Source organism: Ahaetulla prasina, chromosome 1 (genome assembly GCF_028640845.1).
Source record: "Ahaetulla prasina isolate Xishuangbanna chromosome 1, ASM2864084v1, whole genome shotgun sequence".
NCBI classification, from domain to species: Eukaryota; Metazoa; Chordata; class Lepidosauria; order Squamata; family Colubridae; genus Ahaetulla; species Ahaetulla prasina.
Window position 1 is genome coordinate 141,355,840 of NC_080539.1, and position 21,246 is coordinate 141,377,085.

At 40.0% G+C, this 21,246-nt stretch overlaps 1 protein-coding gene across 1 annotated transcript in view; it reads left to right on the top strand.

Moving 5' to 3' along the window:
* Positions 1 to 21,246, top strand: part of COL21A1 (collagen type XXI alpha 1 chain) — a 116,438-nt gene that overhangs the window by 20,996 nt on the left and 74,196 nt on the right. Inside the window, exons 2-3 of the mRNA XM_058176888.1 lie at positions 11,053 to 11,177; positions 12,370 to 12,921. Of these exons, the coding sequence (XP_058032871.1) occupies positions 11,090 to 11,177; positions 12,370 to 12,921 (640 nt within the window). The 5' untranslated portion in view covers positions 11,053 to 11,089. The remainder of the gene's footprint in view (positions 1 to 11,052; positions 11,178 to 12,369; positions 12,922 to 21,246) is intronic.

The window sequence follows — 21,246 nt, forward strand, 5'->3', positions numbered from 1 at the left end:
GTTAGGTGTGAAAGCCAGCTGAGTGATCACAGGGCTGTTGTAGTGGGGAAAATAGAAAGAAGCAGTGCTTTTCTAGCGTACATCAAATTCATTCCTTGCAAAGAAATAAATGAAGTATTACCGAGGGCTGGTCCTCTAGATCTTGTATGCCTTTTCATCAACTATTCAGTGTTTTTTAAATAGGTTCCCACAAGTCTGCCAAGTGCAATGTAATGGCTCGGTTTTTGAAAAGCTCTCCACATCACAGTGCAACATGAGAGAAGTGTTAATGTTCTCTTGGGACACAGGCTGCTCTGGATGACCTTTAACTTATTTTCTGGAAGACTGAAAAAAAAAAGGCTGAAATCATACCGCTTTGGTTTTAAAATTAAGAAAGCAAGCTAGCAAAAGGACAGTAAGTCTCTCAAACTCAGTACCGCTTTGGGGCTTGCTGGTCCCCCATACAAACTGGCTGGAAAAGGAGAATTAGATGCAAAGAGGAAGCTAAGAAGAAACTGACATTTGGTACCTGTGTGGACTGGCTGTGTGTGAGCTGTTGGATTTTTGCACTGTTCACAATTGAGAAGAATGTTTTGTTTTTTGTTTTGGAGATATTTGTGGTTTATGGCATCCGTAGGAATAACTCTAGAAGTGTCTTCTAAACTGCAAATAAATGTGTTGGGCTTTGGGACGAGAGCTGCTTACAGTTCCTTTACATAAATATTCTTTGAGAGTCTTTTCTCATTAAGACTAACGCTCCTGCCAGAATGACTTAGTGTCACAATCTTGCTGAAATGTGCAGTTGAAAGAAATTTGCTGTTTCTTCTCTCACTATATGTTCAATGAGATTTGGTACACATGCTCTTTGTGTTCAGGAAACCAGTTGGCTGCTAGATATACTGTATAAGGAGAAAGTCCCTTAAGATTAATTGAAGAAACTTCACTGATTGCTGTGAACTGTACAACCAGATGAACAACTTGTACAGTGAGTATCTTGTTTCTGGGTTTGTTTGTCCTCAACTATATCTGAACGTTTTGTTTGGGTCCTGGAGAAAGATCCCCTCTTGTTGGCTGGAAGAGGGGAATTGAATTTAACAACTCGAGGATTCCCAGGTGACACATGTCGCTGACACTGCCTCTTAGGGCAGCAATAAATAATTGGATTCTGTGATTTATTTTGACAAAATTCATAAATAACAAGTGGATTTTGAATCTAGCAGTGGAGGATTCAGAATTTCTTAGCTGCAGTTGACAAATAAGTATCCTCTGTGGCACAGGATTTTGAACTTTATCTGGAATTCTTATGGGTGAAGTGGGCTGGGTCCATGGAATTGACTGAATTTCAGAATTTCACCTGCATTTAAGGGTTTATCCACTGTTAATAATAATTATTTTTTGTCTATGAATACAGTATGGGATTTTTTTATTCCTTCATGCTGGGGCTTTAAAGGGCGTGCATAAGAGCACAATAGTGCCTACCGTTCCCGTCCTATTGTTCCCTTCATTATATCAAATTAATATTACTGATGCATATTTTTACTTATATATTTTCTTCAATACATGTTGTTTTATCTATGACAATTATTTGTGTATACTGTTGTGACAAAATAAAATAAAATAAAATAAAATATTCAAGAGAACGTAATCTGGGAATAAAGTAGAAAGCATGTTGCTGAAATAAAAGGAAAGCAAAGGGCAGATGTCTTTCATAATTCATTCTTACTTCCCTCAAGTTAATATAAGAATTAGAGTTTAAATCCTCCCGGATGCCTAGGAATCTACCAGTTTGCGAAACTTGCTGAATAATATTGTTGATGCCAAGTATCTGCTGGGTTCTGCTGCTATAGCCCTTAGCGGTTCCTATTTTAAAACTTATGGGGCCATAACAAGTTTTTTTGCAAGGTTTCATAGACTGCATTATTAGATGGTGTAAAACTGAAGTGGCAGGAGTTTTGATTGGAACACTGGCTTATGGGAAAGTGGATGACTGACTCTTTCCTCGGTAAGTATTGCTTAACTGAATTCTAGCACTTCATCTAAATGGATTAGTCATACTGGGACTGAAATAGTAAAAAAATGGCATTTATTTCCCCCCAAGAGAACATTACACTGTTCTCTCTCTCCACTCTCTGGTCAACGCAAACAAATGATAAAAAGAATATTTTCATTATTGTATATTATTAATATTAATCAGAAAAATAGCAAGCAAATAGGGCCTAAATATTGTCCCTCTTATCGTTTGTTAGGAGTAAAAATTAGAGGCTCCTGCATATAGTCTAAATAATAAGAAAAATATGATAGATCTGAAGTATGGCCCTCCAGTAGAGCTATTGTGGGTTGGCAGGGAGCATAATAAGGGCAAAAAACTCTGATCCTACAGGAACCCCTGATCCCTCACCATGTCTGTTATTGTTGTGGTCCGCCAGCAGTCTGCTAAGCTGGCAATGGAGTTGGACAGTGATGAGGCTGAGGAAGAGTGTGGGCCAGTCCTGGAGGCTGGGGAAGGCCCAGATGAGGGCTCTGTGTCGGAGGCTGAGGTGGGTCGAGGGCCATCTGGGAGTGAGGTGCTGACTCCAGAGCTGACTGACTGATAGTAGTGAGGCAGAGGAACAGGAGGAGCCTGTTCCTAATGAACGCATGAGAAGAGCTGCCAGAAGGCAAGAGCAGCTCAAGCAAAGAGGATGACTTGGGAGTAGGGCCAAGAGATGATTGGCCCCTCCCATAAGGCTTAAAGGACCAGCAACGGCATTTGGGCTCTTTGCCGGAAAACAATGTTGATAGCTTCATCTTGTTGCCTTTATTTTGTATTGATGTCTTCTGAACTTTTGCCAAGAAAGGCCTCTGGCAGTTTGCCAAATTCGACCATGGTGATAAGACTGAGGAATTGTGTTGGGAGGAATTTGCTTTAATTTAGTTGAACTACGCTGAGAATGAAGTAATTCGAATAAAGTTTGTTTGTTTTTACACTGACTGAGTTTCCTACTACCTACTTGGGCCTGGGTCACAACAATTATGGTGCCCTTGGTTATAATTTATTTTAACTTCTGCCTAAAAATTAGTGGCAATTTTTTGTTTGATGTCAGAAACTGACATTCCATTTACACTTTAGCTAATATTGACCTTAGGTTTATACTTCCTTATCTATAGCAAAGCCTAATTCAGATCTAAAATGACCAAATCTTAATTCATTGAGAATTTTAAAAAATGGCTAACAGCGTGTGACCATTGGATTGTGATTAGCCCACATTCACTCCATCATTATTACAGTATTTTTGGGGGAAAATCCAAGATACAGCATTTCATTGACTTTAGAGCATAAACTCTAAACCAGGGGTGTCAAACTGGATTTGTTCGAGGGCCGAATCAGCATTGTCGTTCTCCACGGGCTGGCAGGAGAGGGGAAGATGGGACGGACGTTTCCTGCAGCACCCTGCTGGCCAAAACGGTGCATGGGGATGTGTGTCACCCAGTAGGTTTCAGTTACCTTTGCTATCATTTCGCAAATGTGAGCGCGCACAGAGCATGTGCAGAGCATCTGTGATGATGTCCAGGTGGGTGGGCGGAGCAACCCACCACTGCCACTACCGATTCACCCGAACTGGGTAGAACTGGTAGAAACTCACCACTGGCACCCCCCTGTCCCCCATTTTTGGCCTGGATGACCTCCTTCAGCACCCTGACAGCCATTTTGGCTGCCAGAGGCACCGCGGGCTGGTCTTTTGCTATTTCCAGCTGGCCCCGTGGCCAGATTTAAACACCGGGTGGGCTGGATCTGGCCCATGGGCCTTGAGTTTGATACCTCTGCTCTAAAGAGTATTTTAGTTATTTATTATTTTATATTAGAATTTTTAATTGTATATTTACTGAGTGTTTTTATTTGTTCTGGTCTCTATGACTGTAATAAACTAAAAAAACCAAACAAACAAAAACCCCAGTATTTTAGTATAAATATGCAAGTGAATGACATTGATCATGCCCCCTTGATGCTTAAAATGAAACATATTCCAATTAAATTTTGGCATTTAGCTGAGTTATTTAAACTCACCAACTCGAACATTAAACTCACACATTACAGCTGTTACAAGTAGTCTTTGACTTACAACCACAATTGGAACTGGGAGTTCCACTGTAAGTCAGTATGATCATAAAACAAAACCTCAGGTGACCAGATTTGATGTTACTATCATTTTTATCACAGTCATTAAGCAATACACCATGGTCATTAAATGTATCATGTGGCTGTTAAGTGAATCCAGCTTCGCAAATTTACTTCGTTTGTCAGAAGCCCATTGGGAAGGTCACAAATTGTGATCATGTGACCACATAAAGCTGCAATTATTGTAAATGCAAAGTGGTTGCCAAGTACCTGAATTGTGATGTGACCATAGGGGTACTGACAAGGTCCTAACTTCAAGGAGAGGTTATAAATAACTTTTTCAAAGACCGTTGTAACTTTCAGCTTTTGTTAAATGAATGGGTATAAGTTAAGGACTACTTGTATTACCGTATATACTCGAATATAAGCCGATCCGAGTATAAGCCGAGGTCCCCAATTTTACCCCAAAAAACTGGGGTAAACTGGGGACTCGAGTATAAGCCGAGGGTGGGAAATGAGGCAGCTACCGGTCGGGGAAACCCTCCCTCCCTCAGCCGAGAAGGCTGGCAGCTCCCCCGCCCCGCCCTCTCACTGCACTGGCAGGGCTTCCCCGCGCTAATGCAAAAGCCCGCCAAGTTTGCGCCATCCGGTATAATGTGAAAAAAAGAAGAAAAAAAAAACTCGAGTATAAGCCGTATATACTCGAGTATAAGCCGAGGGGACGTTTTTCAGCACAAAAAACGTGCTGAAAAACTCGGCTTATACTCGAGTATATACGGTAAGTATACTTGCATCTTCCCTCACTCTTTCCTCAAACAATCGTATCCACTCATTATCAAACTCTGAATACTTGGCCTGCTGTTTGTGAAATCAAAAGCTTGTCAAAAGTGGCTTTTTTTGTTGTGTCTTTGTTAATATAACATGCATACTTTGCTAGATGACGGTATAGCATACAATGGCTGATTGCTCTTATCCTTTGTGTCCCCTTGGCTGGTCTTTGTAAAAGAAAGGAAATGACTATTTAGTTACATAGAACTACATCCCTCAGGAAATTTATGTACGCTAGATTTAAATTTGGCATATTGTAAAGCAGGTCTGCACATTTTTATACTGCTTGAGAAGTTTCGTAACAGGTCATTGGCAGAGTTATTGGTACCAGGTCCCGGATAAATAGTGACACCTTTCCAGAAATATCTTGAGTTACATTTCTGTTTTGTAGATTTGGATAAATGTTTATTTTGTGTATTTAGGTCAAATGCTGCCACAAATACTGAAGAATATTTTGGTGAGCCATTGTTGAACTTGGCACTTTACAGATGGCTATGGGCTTCAAGAAACTAACTTTCATAATATTGGTGATGACGAAAGGAAAAAAATATAGATCATCTTATACAGCTATATTTATTTGGTTTGTCATTGTATAACTATTTTTTTTTAAATTATATTTTATTAAAATTCTACAAAAAATGAAAAAACAAAAATGTTGAAAAATATTAGGGAGGGGAGAAGTGCAAGGGAAAAAGAAAATTTAAAAAGCATAATTTCTGACATTCTTCGAAACAGTTATAAATACAAAATACATTAACCTTTTGATCCGAATCAAAATTCGGTAAGAGACAGCATTTCTGTAATCGTATATAGGGATTTTTGAGTAGATTCATAAAACTGCAGCTTAGAAGTGGGACCAAAAGTAGACTCAAAGGCCCATTGCCATTTAAATTGAGCTGGTGGGGTCTGTGGTGCTCTCTGAGCTTAGCTGTTTTCTTGGAGACTTTTCATTACCCAACTAAGTAACATCATCAGTGCTAGGAGGGAGTGGGGTAACTCTCTGTTTAAATACATGTGGCTTGCCCTATCATTGTTGGTGGGAGTGGTCTTGGTGGTTCTTTGATTGGGCTATTATTTACTGTTTGATTATTTTTCTGAGTGGCAGTTCCTTAACTGGAGTATTATTTACTGCTTGATTGTTGGATTAGTATTAATCTCTGTTTATTTGGATGTTAATTATTGGGAAGGAGGTGTTTTGGTCCTTTTGTTTCCTTTTTGGCTTTTTGATTGTATCTTTTGAACGATATCTAGTTGTTCATTTATCTCTATGTGCCTGTTGATGGCTGATTTGTCTGAGTGCCAGGCTCAACTAAATTGAAATCTTTGGCCCTTATGAGAAAATGAAAGGATTAAAGAGTGATAAGCCATGTCAAACTGAAGTAGCATTAGTGGTTTTGGAATACCTTTCTAGTACGCAAGCCTGAACAATTCACCTAGAATATCTTATCTTAGCTCTTGCAGAATCTTGAAGCTAGCATTCATTGGCAAAATAATTCTTTGCAATCTGGTCAGGCCCTAATCATAAATTTTAAATTGGCTTAGCATATAGAGTGGGAAAAATGCTTCATGATAGTTACTATAGGAGAACATCAGGTAGAGGCGGAGTGTGGAGTAAAATGCATTATCAGTTTAGAGTTTTTGCATTGCTACAAGAGATCCAAGTCCAACCCCCCTTGAATTCTCTTGACGTTTATCTAGCATCAATTTAATGCTGTTAGTTGACCTGATTCTTGTATATAGGCTTCAATAAATGTTTATGCTGCAGTCTATGCGGATGGGCCTGATTTTCTGCAGCTGGAAGCTGCATATAAATGGAGATATACAAAATGTTTTGAATTCGTAACACTAGTTTGAAATTGTTCAGAAGTATGTCAAGCTCAAACCATATCAGCTTTGAGGTAGAAAACAACTTTTGTATTGTGAGCAGTTCTAGAATAGTCAGTAAAATAATTTCAGACTTCAAAGAACTATTCCTAATTTGAAATGTTCTGCACACCTCTACTGTAAATTGGATTTATATAGCGCTTGTTTTGCCTTGAAATGTACTATAATTATTTGATTTATCTAACTCAGTGGTAGTCAACCTGATCCCTACTGCCCACTAGTGGGTGTTCCAGCTTTCATGGTGGGCGGTAGGGGTTTTGCCCGATACTGAAGCACTTTCCTTTTTTTTAATTTAATTGACTTTAAAAAAAAAATCATAGCATTATTTAAAAACATTTTCGTTAGGTTTTCATAAAATTCCCCGTGACAATTTAAATTTCTGAAAATATACTATTTGTATCACCCGCGTATAAGTTTAGTTCATGTTACCTAAGTGAAACTAAATGGCGCTATAGTGCAACCGCAAACAAAAGAGCCTCATCCCAGAATAGCTCGCGCATCTCCCCCCACACCGCCCAGCTGTAACAGACAAGCAGAGCTGGTAGCCGGTGCCCCCCCAAACCCAATCCACGATGCGCGAGAGGCATGCGCAGACGACGATACATGGCGCATTACTGTGGAACCAGTGGGCGGTTAGAAAATTTTACTACTGGACTTCCGGTTTGGCACCGTAGGTGATGGCGGTGATCTTTACGATCACCAACCTCTGGATTATGTGGAATCGCTAGGACAGCTTAAATCTGCTGCCCAGCGGTTCGGAAAACCCCCTCTTCGGGAGAAGGAGAAGGGGTGAGCTGAGGACAGAGGTTGAATTTCCCTAAAGCCCCTGAGAAAAAAGGGGTTTGAAGGGTTAAGTTCCCTCCAGTAACCCGAAGTGCTCCAGATCCGAGGATTCTTCTGCTTTGGCGGAACCAATCACCACGACCAAACGCCGAGATTTATTTTGGACAATAAAGGATTATACCGGACAGAACGAAAGTGGGAGAACTTTAAGCAAGTAGCCAAGCCGATTCCCCGATACTTTGTAACAAGCTTGAAAACAGCAAGAAAATGGAGGCGAATTGTTAACAAGTTAACGAGTGGAAAGCGAAAGTGATACTTTCAGCGTGTCAATTAAAGTCTACTGTAACAAAGAGCTTTGGAACTTTATCAGCTGGTGCCTCTCCAGCTCACACAGCAGAGACTAGAACATTGAATTTAGAGGCGTTACAAGAGAACTTAAAAGGCTTTATAGAAGAAAAATTTAAAGTTATAACTGATGAGATGTCTGAAATGAAAGAGCAGATATCAGAAATTCAAGTGGGAAATAAAGAAGTTAAAGAAGGATTTGTAATGGCAGTACAAAGTTTGGCAACGAATGTGATTTTATTGGAAGAGGAGGTTGAAGTAATTAAGCAACATAATTCAAAATTAGAAAATAAAATGGATGAATTTCAAAGTAAAATGGAAAAGACAGAGGATGAAATAGTTTTGATACAATATAGAAATATGGAATTTGCTCTTAGAATTCGAGGTTTGAAAGAAAATAAGGAAGAGAATTTAAGGAAATTTTTCTGAAGTATTTGCTGAGATATTAGCAGCTCGTCCAGCAGATGTGGCTTATCAAATTGATAAAATATATCGTGTGAATTCTTGGATAGCAAGGCAAAAAAGTTGCCAAGGGATGTTGTTATTTATTTTACAAACAGAACAGTGAGAAATCAGATTTTGCAAGCTTCATATAAGGGGAGAAGATTCAGATTGCTGGTCAAGATATTTTGATATTAAAGGAAATTCCACCAAAATGTTAAGGGCTAGGAAGGAATTTGCCTTCCTGGTGAATGAACTTAAAAACATCAGATTGAATATAGATGGGATATTCCAACTGGTATAATAGTATATTATGCAGGAAAGTACATCGTTTCAATACGGTTGGAAAAGCAAGAGAATTTTATGTTGAGGTATTAAAAGTTGGAAGTCTTCCCCATTGGAAGCTAGAAGAAGGAGGCTGAAGTGAAGGAAAGAGAAGTGAAGCAGGTACAAGAACAGATTGTGATGGAAGAAGATTTATTACAGGTGTTGGAAATACCTACGACGGGTTTAGATTCAAAAGAACAAAGGCTGACAAGAGCTGCTGCTAAACGCAAGGAACAAGAGATGAAGGCACAACAACAACTGGCAACTACTACAATGGAAACAGTGGAGGAGCAAGGCCTAAAGTAAAATGTGATCTGCGGCTGGTGTTCCAAAAGTTTCCTTTGGCCGATAATGGCAATTAAACTATTATCTTGGAATGTTAATGGCCTGAATTCACCGAGAAGAGAAGGAAAGTATTTCATTATTTGAAATAATTTAAAAATGACATTACCTGTTTACAAGAAACACATATTAGATCTTGCTAAATGTTGGAGATGCGATTGTGAAGATGCTACTTATTACCATATATGGTGGACTTGTAAAAAAGTTAAAGTATTTTGGATTAAAGGCTGGTGGATCATGCAGAATATTTTGAAAAAGAAGATTAAGTTTACTCCGCAGTTCTTTCTACTAGGAATAATTATGGACTATACAGCTATAGAGACTAAATTGATTTTGAACTTAATAACAGTCGCAAGACTTTTGATTGCTCAGTATTGGAAGAAAGAAGAATTACCTACAATCAAGAATGGACAAAACAAAACAACAAATGGACACTCAAAGTATCAAATCTGGCAGAGATGACAAAATCTCCGCTACTTGAAAGACTATACACTAGAAAAATATATTTTAGAATGGAAAATGTGGATTGATTATATTTAAAATAAGTATCAGATAAAAAAAATATCGAATAGCATATGAGTAAATTTAGGAAATATTTTGTATTAGATATATTTTTGAAGGAGAGGGGAATTGAGAGTGTGACTAAGTGTGGTGTGACTAAAGATTATAATTTAGGAATTATTTTGGATTATGATTGTTAGTTTTGATACCCTGCATTTTGTTCTGGGAAGTCGGGGTGGGGGGTGGGGGGTAAGGGGGAGGGGAATTGGGGGGGTTTTTTGGTAGAGATGGAGTGATGGTTAATGTACAGGGATTATTGAAGAAATATAATTAATGTAGGGTCGGGTCTGCATAGTTACCATTTTAGAACGGTGGGGAGGGAGAAAAGAGAGAGTAGGAGGTAGGAAAGAGGAGAAGAGGAAGGAAGAGGGATAGTAGAGGAAGAAGGAAGGTGTAGGGTGGAGGGAGGAGTGGATGTAGATAAGAGAAGGAGAGGAAGGTTTGGAAAGTAAAAGAAGGTAGAAGAGGGAAGAGTGTTAAAAAGGGTGGTGGTGACTGGGCAAGCCCGACTAATTGTATATAACTGTACATTGGATGAATTATTTGATATGATTGTAAAAATAAAACTTTTTAGAAAAAAAAAAAAAAAAGAAAATTTTACTACTAACAGAGATACAAAAGTGGGCGGTAGGTATAAAAAGGTTGACTACCCCTGATCTAACCTTTTGAACTAGTCAATGTAAACCTGGCTCTGATGAATTGCAAAAGGCCATTTCGTATTTTTTACATTCTTTGTGGGACTGTGTCGGATTAGCCTTCCTACCTATACTTACATAACAGATGAACTGAAATCCAAAATTTCTAGAAGGTGCCAGCTTGTTGAAAGAATGTCTTGGAGCTCAACCTCTACTGGATTCTTCATATGATTTTATCTCAAGTAGAAATTCTACTACCCAGTAGGATAAAATGTGCACATATTTTTGTATACCCAAGGCAATTTTTGTATTCTGGTCTATTTTAAGTTTTGGAATGCTGGCCTTTGTGATACTGATTTCTAATAATAAGTATTTAATACAGGAAGAATGTGCAATAGTTCCATAGCTTCTTGTATATATCCAGACTTTTGTTCCATGCAGTTCATTGTGTTGTCACTTAATGTCTGATATACTTGGGAATTTTGGCAGGTGGGCTCAAGGCAAGCCACCGAAATAGTATCCCAGTATACACGGAGGTCTTACTGTATTGAAGTTTTGACTATCATGGCACTTAGTGGTAGAGGATCCTGTTGACATTAATTTCATATGATTAAGGCTCTTCAGATTAAAAACTAATATTTTAGGTCTATCATCAATCCTAACTAATTGGAATTAATTTAGTTATATAATACAACTAGCTGAACCAATCTGTTACACCGATTAGTCTTACTGGACACCCTAACCATTTATAAGCATTGCTTTCCTATTTTCTTATATCATTGTTTTCAAATTGTTGTAATACCATTTTAAAATATTTTGTATTTTCCCCAGTCTATTTTAGGATTTGAAGGACACAAAAACTGTATACATGGCAATGAACATAACGTTTCTTCAGACAGTTTTAATGTTCTTACTACATGGCTGCATATTGGCTGAAGGCAGTGATACAAGAGCAAGTAAGAGTTTTGCTCATCAGAGCTACTTAATAAAATACAGAAACTTTCAGTTTTTTCAGTTGTCTGATTACAATGTTTAGGATAGTCCTAAGTAAAGCAGAAGCCTCTAGAATTTTATATTTCTGTACGATCTCATTGGTATTTAGATCCAAACTAGAAAACTTTCAAGAGTTTGTTCTATTTGTTTTTTTTCTATTTGATTCACTAGGAATATCAAGTCACCTGTTGAAAAAATTATGATTTGGTGAGCTGCAGGAACATAGCATATTAGTTCTCTCTAAGCCAATAATCTTTCATTTACAGTTCATTTATTCCAGTAGGTTTCATAATGTGAAGCTGCAAGTGAGTGATATACATGAATTAAAACGAATAAAATACTACAGTATGGAAGGAAGCCTGGGTTCAGGCCTTACCATTTCATTTTATTTCTATCTTCATATTTTTCCTCTCTCAACAATATATGCCCATTAAGCATTCACATGCTTGTTAATTTAAGTATTATTATTTATGTCCCTATCTTCTTTAGTAAATTTTTTAAAAAAAGTTTAAAACATGGATAAAACATGATTCTACTAGTTTAATTAACTAATAAATTTAGCAAAAATATCCATTTTTCCCTAAGAGAAAATAAAACAATTTGTGACTGGTGTGTGGCATTTAGTATGACTATAGCTATAGAAATGGACAAGTATGGAGCTTTTCCCCAAACACTGAGCTCATAATCATCCTTTAAAACTGTACTCTTCTATATGAAGTAAAAAATAATGAATTGTAAATTCCTTTCTATTTATTTTATTGATATGGATTTAGTCTTTTAATCCCATATTTACTATAAATTTGTTTAAAAGTTAACTCCGTGTACTGAGGCCATTCTACGCAAAAGAAGTTGAGAATAGAGTACAGGTTTCTGCCATTTTTATCACATTTTAAGACTGACTACCTGACATCCGCAATAGGGAATGAAATGACTAAGTCTTCTAGTCACTTGTGATTAACTAACTTGGTTACTTTGTAGCTTATCTTATCTAGACATGAGATGAAAAACAACAACAACCCCAATATCTTTTTTATGTAGAAATAAGTACAGTTACATTTGGTGAGTTTTCCATCCTAGTTTACAGTCTAAAGGATGCTAACTTGGATTATGATGATAAAGATACAAGTAAAACATTTTTCTCTATGTTTGTTTTAGGTTGCCGAACAGCCCCAGCAGATTTAGTTTTCATCTTGGATGGCTCCTACAGCGTTGGCCCAGAAAACTTCGAAATAATCAAAAGATGGCTATTCAATATTACAAGTAACTTTAACATAGGACCAAAATTTATTCAAGTTGGAGTAGTACAGTACAGTGATTATCCTGTACTTGAAATTCCTCTGGGTTTTTATGATTCCAATGAGAATCTAATCAGAGAAATGGCATATGTACAGTATTTGGGTGGAAATACAAGAACAGGCAAAGCCATTCAGTTTGCAATGGACCATCTATTTGCTAAATCGGAAAGATTCCTTACAAGAATTGCAATTGTTCTAACTGATGGAAAGTCCCAAGATGAAGTCAAAGAGGTGGCTGCTGAAGCCAGGAGAAATAAGATCACGCTGTTTGCCATTGGCGTTGGTTCTGAAACCGAAGAGGATGAACTGAAAGCAATTGCCAACAAACCCTCTTCCACATATGTGTTCCATGTTGAAGATTATATGGCAATATCCAGAATAAGGGAAGTAATAAAGCAGAAACTCTGTGAAGGTAAATATTAATAATTCTTTGTAGAGCACTTCTTTTTTAAATGTATGAGGTGCTGCTGTGTGCTAATATAACGTTTTAAGAATTATGCTTGGGTGGGGTGACGAGATCTCTATTAGGGACAGGTCTCTTTAAGTTATACTAAAACAACCTGGTATTTCAGTGACATAAATGTTGATTTCAGTTTTTCAGCAAACAACAATATAAAGACATATGACAAATCGATTAAAAAAACAATCATGTTCAGCTGCAGTGATGTATGTATTGCATATAGTAATATGAAATTGGGTTAGCTGGCATTTATTTATTTATTTATTTATTTAATCAAATTTTTATACCGCCCTTCTCCCGAATGACTCAGGGCGGTTCACAGCCAACTAAAACCACAATAATAAATATATTAAAACAATAATTAAAAAAACCTATCAAATATGGCCAATTTAAAATATATATAAACAATAAAACCCAGTTAAAATTTAAAACCCCAATAGTAACATATAAAATTCTAAAATCCTATGCCAGTCCTGCTCGAAGAAATAGATACGTCTTCAGCTCGCGGCGAAAAGTCCGAAGGTCGGGAAGTTGACGAAGTCCCGGGGGAAGTTCATTCCAGAGGGTAGGAGCCCCCACAGAGAAGGCCCTTCCCCTTCTCTGGGGAATGTAATTATCAAGAGCACCCAGTGTGTGCTCTGTGTCGAATATCACCATTCCTTAAAGCAATGAATTAATGGTACAGGTAATCCTCCAAAATTGAGCTCAAAATTGTGAGACAGTGGTTAAGTGAGTTTTGCCCCATTTTATGACCTTTCTTGTTACAGTTGTTGAGTGAATCACTGTAGTTATTAAATTAGTAATACAGTTGTTAAGTGAATCTGGCTTCCCTGTTGACTTTACTTGTCAAAAGGTCACAAAAGGGGATCACACAACCCTGGGACACTCCGACCATCATAAATATGAGTCAGTTGCCAAGCATCTGAATTTTGGTCATGTGACTATGGGGATGCTGCAAAAGTCGTAAGCGTGAAAAATAATCATGTCACTTTTTTGGGTGTCATTGTAACTTCAAACAGTCATTAAACAGTCACTGGAACTCTTGCGCCTGTGAGGTGCCCCCGCCTCGCAGGAATGGCCCGCTTCATTATCAAGGGCCGGCCTCAAGGACGGGTCTTGGGATCCACAGAGGTGGCATGCGAAGAAAAAGAGCCTTTGGGGTTTTTTAGATAAGGCGTTTTTAAGGGGTGGGAGGGTTAGGGCGGGTGTTGGGGGTAGCCTGTCGGGAGGGGAGCCAGTTCCTGCGTGTGCTCGCGGCGGTTATTTAATAGGTTCGGAGGTTATGGGGGGGGAGTGTGTTCCTTCTAGTGAGGGTGGTCCTATTTGTATGGTAAGTGGGAGGGGCAGATATGGCGGAAGTGGGGGATCATATCGTTTTGTGGGGGCACGCGCTCGATGTTTGCAGGTGATTGCGCGCCCCGATCCCTCTGACTTCTCCGTTCCCCGGATGGTCAAGACCCTCAGAGCCTGGGCCTCCGGCTTATGCTATGCAACGCATGATCCATGGTCAATAAGGCCCCCCTAATACACGATCTTATCCAGGGGGGCGCCGCGGATCTTATAGGCGTTACGGAAACCTGGTTGGGCACTCAAGGGGGCGTGCCCCTTGTTGAAATGTGCCCACCGGGTTTCCGTGCATTTCATCAGCCGCGGGCTCAGGGTAGGGGTTGCGGGGGTGGCGGTTGTTATTAGAGAAGGTCTAGAGCCGAGGGAGACCACTGTACCTCAGATTGCCGGGTGTGAATCCCTCTTTGTGAGGTGGGGTCATAGGTGTGAGATGGGCTTGTTCGTCGTGTACCTGGCTCCTTGCTGCATGACAGCTGCCCTGCCCGAGCTCCTGGAGGTGCTGGCCGGAGTGGCGGTGGAGACCCCCAGACTTATAGTCATGGGGGACTTCAACTTGCCATCATCCGGCACATCATCGACAGCAGCTCGGGAGTTCACGGCTTCCATGACGGCCTTGGACCTGACTCAAGTAGTTGATGGCCCTACTCACATTGGGGGTGGCACACTGGACTTGATTTTTATCTCTGGTCAGTGGTTGAAGGATCTGGACTTGAAGGAAATAGTCACTGAACCTTTGTCATGGTCAGATCACTCTCTCCTTCGCCTGGACTTTCTGACCGCCACTCAACACCGCAGGGAGACGGAGCCAATACGTTGGTTCCGTCCCAGGCGCCTGATGGACCCGGAGAGGTTCCGGACGGAGCTTGGGCCATTTCCTGAGGGTCTGGCTCACGGCACGGCTGAGGAACTAGTCGCGGCCTGGGAACGGGCCGCGGCGGGGGCCTTAGACCGTGTCGTGCCTTTGCGGCCTCTGACCCGGCGCAGGTCCCAACCGGCTCCTTGGTTTTCCGAGGAGCTGAGGGGGATGAAATGCTGGAGAAGACACCTAGAGAGTTCTTGGAGGTCCAGTCGTTCGGAGGCTGATCGGACACTAGTTAGGTCCTATAATAGGACCTACCTAGTGGCATTGAGGGAAGCGAGACGTTGCTACGTCTCCTCCCTCATTGCGTCGGCAGATAATCGCCCGGCCGCCCAGTTTCGGGTGACTCGTTCCCTCCTTCAACAGGGGGAGCGGGATGACCCGTTGCAGGGACGAGCTGAGGAGTTTAGTGGTTATCTATACGATAAAATCGTTCAGCTTCGGGACGGTCTGGACCAAAATTGGGTAGATCCAGGTGAGACGTCGGAGGGCGGTCTTGTTGAGATTGTTTGGGATGAGTTTGGCCCTGTGGCTCCTGAGGACATGGACAGGTTGCTGGGTAGGTTGAACGCCACCACGTGTTTACTGGACCCGTGCCCCTCCTGGTTGGTACTGGCCACTCAGGAGGTGACACGAGGCTGGCTCCAGGAGATTACGAATGCTTCTTTGGTGGAGGGGGTCTTTCCGGCCGCCTTGAAAGAGGTGGTGGTGAGGCCCCTCCTCAAGAAGCCTTCCCTGGACCCAGCTGTTTTAGGTAATTATCGTCCAGTCTCCAACCTTCGTTTCGCGGTGAAGGTTGTAGAGAGTGTGGTGGCATGTCAATTACCCCAGTACCTGGATGAAACTGTCTATCTAGACCCGTTCCAGTCCGGCTTCCGGCCCGGATACAGCACTGAGACGGCTTTGGTCGCATTGGTGGATGATCTCTGGAGGGCCAGGGATAGGGGTTATTCCTCTGCCTTGGTGCTGACTGTTGGGGGCGAGTCATTGGCCCCGATGGAGAGGGTGCGCAACTTGGGCATTCTCCTGGATGAACGGCTGTCCTTTGAAGATCATTTGGCGGCCGTCTCCAGGAGAGCTTTTTACCAGGTCCGCCTGGTTCGCCAGTTGCGCCCCTTTCTAGACCGGGATGCCCTATGCACGGTCACTCACGCTCTCGTGACGTCTCATCTGGATTACTGCAATGCTCTCTACATGGGGCTCCCCTTGAGGTGCACCCGGAGGCTCCAGTTAGTTCAGAATGCGGCTGCGTGGGTGATAGAGGGAGCCCCTCGTGGCTCCCATGTGACACCTCTCCTGCGCAGACTGCACTGGCTACCTGTGGTCTTCCGGGTGCGCTTCAAGGTTTTGGTGACTATCTTTAAAGCGCTCCATGGCATAGGGCCGGGCTATTTACGGGACCGTCTGCTGCTACCGAATACCTCTCACCGACCCGTGCGCTCTCACAGAGAGGGACTCCTCAGGGTGCCGGCTGGCGACTCCCAGGGGAAGGGCCTTCTCTGTGGGAGCCCCCACCCTCTGGAACGAGCTTCCCCCAGGACTTCGCCAACTTCCCGACCTCCGAACCTTTCGCCACGAGCTTAAGACACATCTATTTATTTGCGCAGGACTGGACTAGATTTTAAATTCGAATTGGTTTTAATGGGGATTTTATTATTTTTATTATCATTTTAATTATTCGGCCAATTATAATAAGTTTTTTAATGGATGTTTTATTTGTATTTATATGTATATTTTTTATCTGGTTGTGAACCGCCCTGAGTCCCTAGGGAGATAGGGCGGTATAAAAATATGAAAAATAAATAAATAAATAAAATAAACAAACATTGTTAGTCAAGTATTATTTGTAATCAAACCTTTGGGGCAACATTTTGTTAGAGTTTGTTGCAGCACACACAATCAGACAATTCAGCAGGATTCAAAACTTCTTTATATACTTAACAACACATAAGGCAAATATACAATACCCTTGAAGGTTTTCCCACATTTTAGAGAAGAGAAATAGGAAGTACAAACTCAGCACAAAATGGAAGCACAAAATGGAGGCTAGCAAAAGGAGGCAAGCAAATGGAAGCAGCAAAATGGAGAAAGCAAAATGGAAGAGGGAGAAGCTAGTGCCCTCAAGCTTATACACAGAAGAGTTAAGCCACGCCCAGACTCCAAACTGTCTCTTATGGCTTCATACAACAAATACTATGTTTCAGTTACCAAAAAGTCCCCCATTGGCTGACCTGCTGCTATACCTATTCCAGTTCATGAATATACTGACACATTTGTCTAACTGTTTAGGCAGCAGTCAAGATTGTTACCATGTTGAGAGTTGTTTATGTCTTTGATTTGCCAATCAAGTGTGTGTAAAATTCATCAGATGTTGGCCTGCTCATCAGGAGAAGGACTGAATTACAATAAAAGGAAAAAGGGCAAAAGGATGTGACTCCCTTTTGATTCGTCCAAAGGAAGGAATTTGCTCGATTCCTCCAAAGTTACTCCGAAAGGGGAATATAGTGATATCTTCTCTGGAGGACCAGTGCTATGGCATCTCAGTGATATCAGAGCAGAGATGGTTGTATTCAGTTATCCTTTGACAATTATTTTGCTTCTTCGGCAGCTTTGAAAAGAGATGTCAAGGAATTAAGCCTGATAGATAGCTAATTGCATTACTTGGCTTGTGATTTTTGCAAAAAAACAAACAGCATTTCCCAAATTACATTGTCTGTATTTTTAAAACTCTAGTTATATGGACGTTTGTATGCCTGCTCTACAAGAACAAAATTATGCATGAAGCCACAATTACAAGCTGTAGTATTGTATTGTATTGTAGCATGGTATTGGGCACAGTGGTCTCAAATAGGTGCTGTCAGCCTTATGCAACATTCTCCTTCCCAAAGAATCTGCAGAAAAGAACGATCTTAAATACTGAACTGAATGCCAACAAAGGATGGACTATCCTAATCTGAGACTGGGAAGGTGTTGTGATCTTAGATAAGCTTCTGGAGCTGAAAAAATTCTCATAATCTTTCATGCTATACCTCTCTTGTTCGTTTGTTCTGCTGTAGAGTCCAACTGATGAAAGCATGCTGAAGTCTGGGGTAGAGATATGCAAAATATGATTCACTCTGGGCTCTGCATCCATTTCTGGTGCTGCAGAGACTAATCTCAGTGAATTAAAGGATATAGCAATTGCTCTGGATCATTGTGAAATTAAACCTAATCCCTAGCCTTCAAAATTTATGCTTTTTTATTTGTCAAAAACAATGCATGCTGGATGGAATTCAGAGATTCCATTCTGCTCACGAAAGAAACCCTTTCTGAATTGTACATGGCATATAAGAAGTCTTTAGGGGTTCCCTTGAAAGGCGACATCTTTTCAAATGATTCTGGAGCAGCGCTATTGGCAAAAATCATCTCAAATGTATAGAAATGAATTTAAGATGTAAAGGTCGACATGGAGGGTGCTCAGTATTTGCAGCTTGCATATAGCAATAGCATTTAGACGTATATACCACTTCATAGTGCTTTTACAGCCCTCCCTAAGCGGTTTACAGAGTCAGCATATTGCCCCCAACAATCTGGGTCCTCATTTTACTGACCTCGAAAGGATGATACTCTGAGGCAATCTTGAGCCAGTGAGATTTGAACTGCTGAACTGCAGCTAGCAGTCAGCTGAAGTATCCTGCAGTGCTGCACTCTAATCACTATGCCATTTCGGCTCTTGTATATATTAAAAAAAAAAGATAAATGGAAGTTATGGAACCATATGATCAACTTAGATTTTGATCAAAGTAAATTCTGTTCTCTCCTGTATTATTCCTTAAGAGAATGGTCCCCCGGTGATTAGTTTTAAGTACAATATTGCTATAGTGCAACTGTCTACTTCTTGCCAACACATTTATGCTTTTAAGAAACCATAGGGGATGTAATAGTGAAGTTTTATTTTGTATTTCTTGGAGGGCTGTGATGATAGCCGTTTAGAGCAGAATCTCTCCTCCAACTCTTTTGTTATGGCTTACATTCCTCTGCAAAGTGATATGAATGTAGATGGTATTTAATTATTATTGTTATGAATTATTCTTGAGAGACAGTCCATGAATAACATGCATATAATTTGCCAGTCCCATTCTGTTTGTATGAAGAAACTGTTTCCAGTTTTCTCTTAAAAATAAATAAATAATGGAAACAAAATCCTCTTGTTTATTCTATTGTTTTAAAATATTTATATGAACAAAGTCAAATATTAAAAAATATTTATCTAATGATGTGGCAACATCCTTCACCTTGTAGATATTTGATCTAAAACAAAGTTTTGCTTCTGAGATTAAAAATGCTTTATATCATACAAGTAATAGTGGCATTTAGTTTGTAAAATGTCTTATTATTGTACTTTGAACTCACATTTAAGTTTCAGCTAGTATTGGTTTACATATTACAGTATAAATGAAGTTTATGTTTCTTTTAGATTGAAATCTTTCCCCCTTTTAGCTCTGGATCAGTCTCTAGAAATACTGAGGGAGTTGCCAAATGTGTGCAATTGTAATTATTACAAGAAAGAATGAGGTTTATTAATGAAAATGTTTATTGTTTGATTAATTCCTAACAGGCATGTCATTTTTATTTTATTTTGTGGTTGTTTCTGTGTTGAGGTTTTTTTATTTGTTTCATGCAATTGCATTCTATTATCTATAATCGTTAATAACTGGTAACCAATATTGGATGGAAAACTCATTTTCCAAGCTAATTCTAGAAAGTTCATAAAACATAAAATCATAAACAGTAAGGATTGGAAGGGGCTTTGGTCCATCCCTCTTTCCAGTGCCAGCATCTACTGGAGATGACCATCCAGATTCTATTTAAACAGTTGCTATGAAGGAGAGGACACCACCTGTTAAAGCAATTGGCTTCTTTGTTGAATAGTTGTTATTGTTAGGAAATTCTTGCTCTCCAATAAAATTTCCTACCTTGCAATTGTAAAGTCATTGTTTCTTGCCTTCTGGAGGAACACTAAGCAAATTTATTTGCTTTCTGACGACAACTATCATGTCTTCTTGCAGCCTTTTCTTCTCCAGCTGACATACTGTATATCCAGAGTTCCTACCTAATCTCCTTGGTTCCTTTCCTTGGAATAAACCAGGGCTGAAATCCAGCAGGTTCTAACAGGTTCTGGAGAACCGGTAGCAGAAATTTTGAGTAGTTTGGAGAACTGGCAAATACTACCTCTGGCTGGGCCCAGAGTGGGGTGGGAATGGAGATTTTGCAATATCCTTCCCCTGCCCTGCCCACCAAGCTAACACCCACAGAACCGGTAGGGAAAATTTTTTAATTTCACCCCTGGAATAAACTCCATTTTGTTCCAAAACTGTAGTGCCCAGAATTAAACATCATATTATAAGTCAATGACTCTTAAACTGGGGATAATTTGGGCATATCTTGAAGATAATGGAGCAATTTATAATTGCTTGTATTGAGTTAAAGATCCAGTTGGGATTGCCATTGAAGAGACCTTCAACAGAGACAGTTTATTTTGTGTGGGTGAGTGTGGGGTTAATGACATTATTTGAGTCTGGGAAAATGGGTAATTGGGCCATAAGAGGTCTACTAGATGTCTTATGTACTGCATGTTTTCTGAACAATACAGAAGAGATATAATATCTTATTTTTATCTTGATTCTTTTGATATAGACTTGATTTGCATTTGCTTTTCCTTGCAGATGCACAACTTTCTTGCCTTATACTCATTTTGTGTTTCACCAAGACACATAGATAATTTTTGCCTGTGTTGTTGCCTGAGATGATTACCCCAATCCTACAGTCATGCCTTTGATTTTTTTAATTAAATGAAGGACTTTGCAATTTGTCCATGTTGAAACTCACAAGACTGGTTTCTGGCTTTTAAGATCCTTCTGAGTCATGATAATGTCTTCATCCATTTCTCCAAATCTGATCAGTGTTTTTGCAAATTTGTATAAATTGGTGGAAATCTGAAAAATATTTTCTAAACCCTCATCCAAATCATTTTATACTGAACAGCACATTGCCTAGACTAGAGCACTGCAGTATGCCATATGACACTTTCA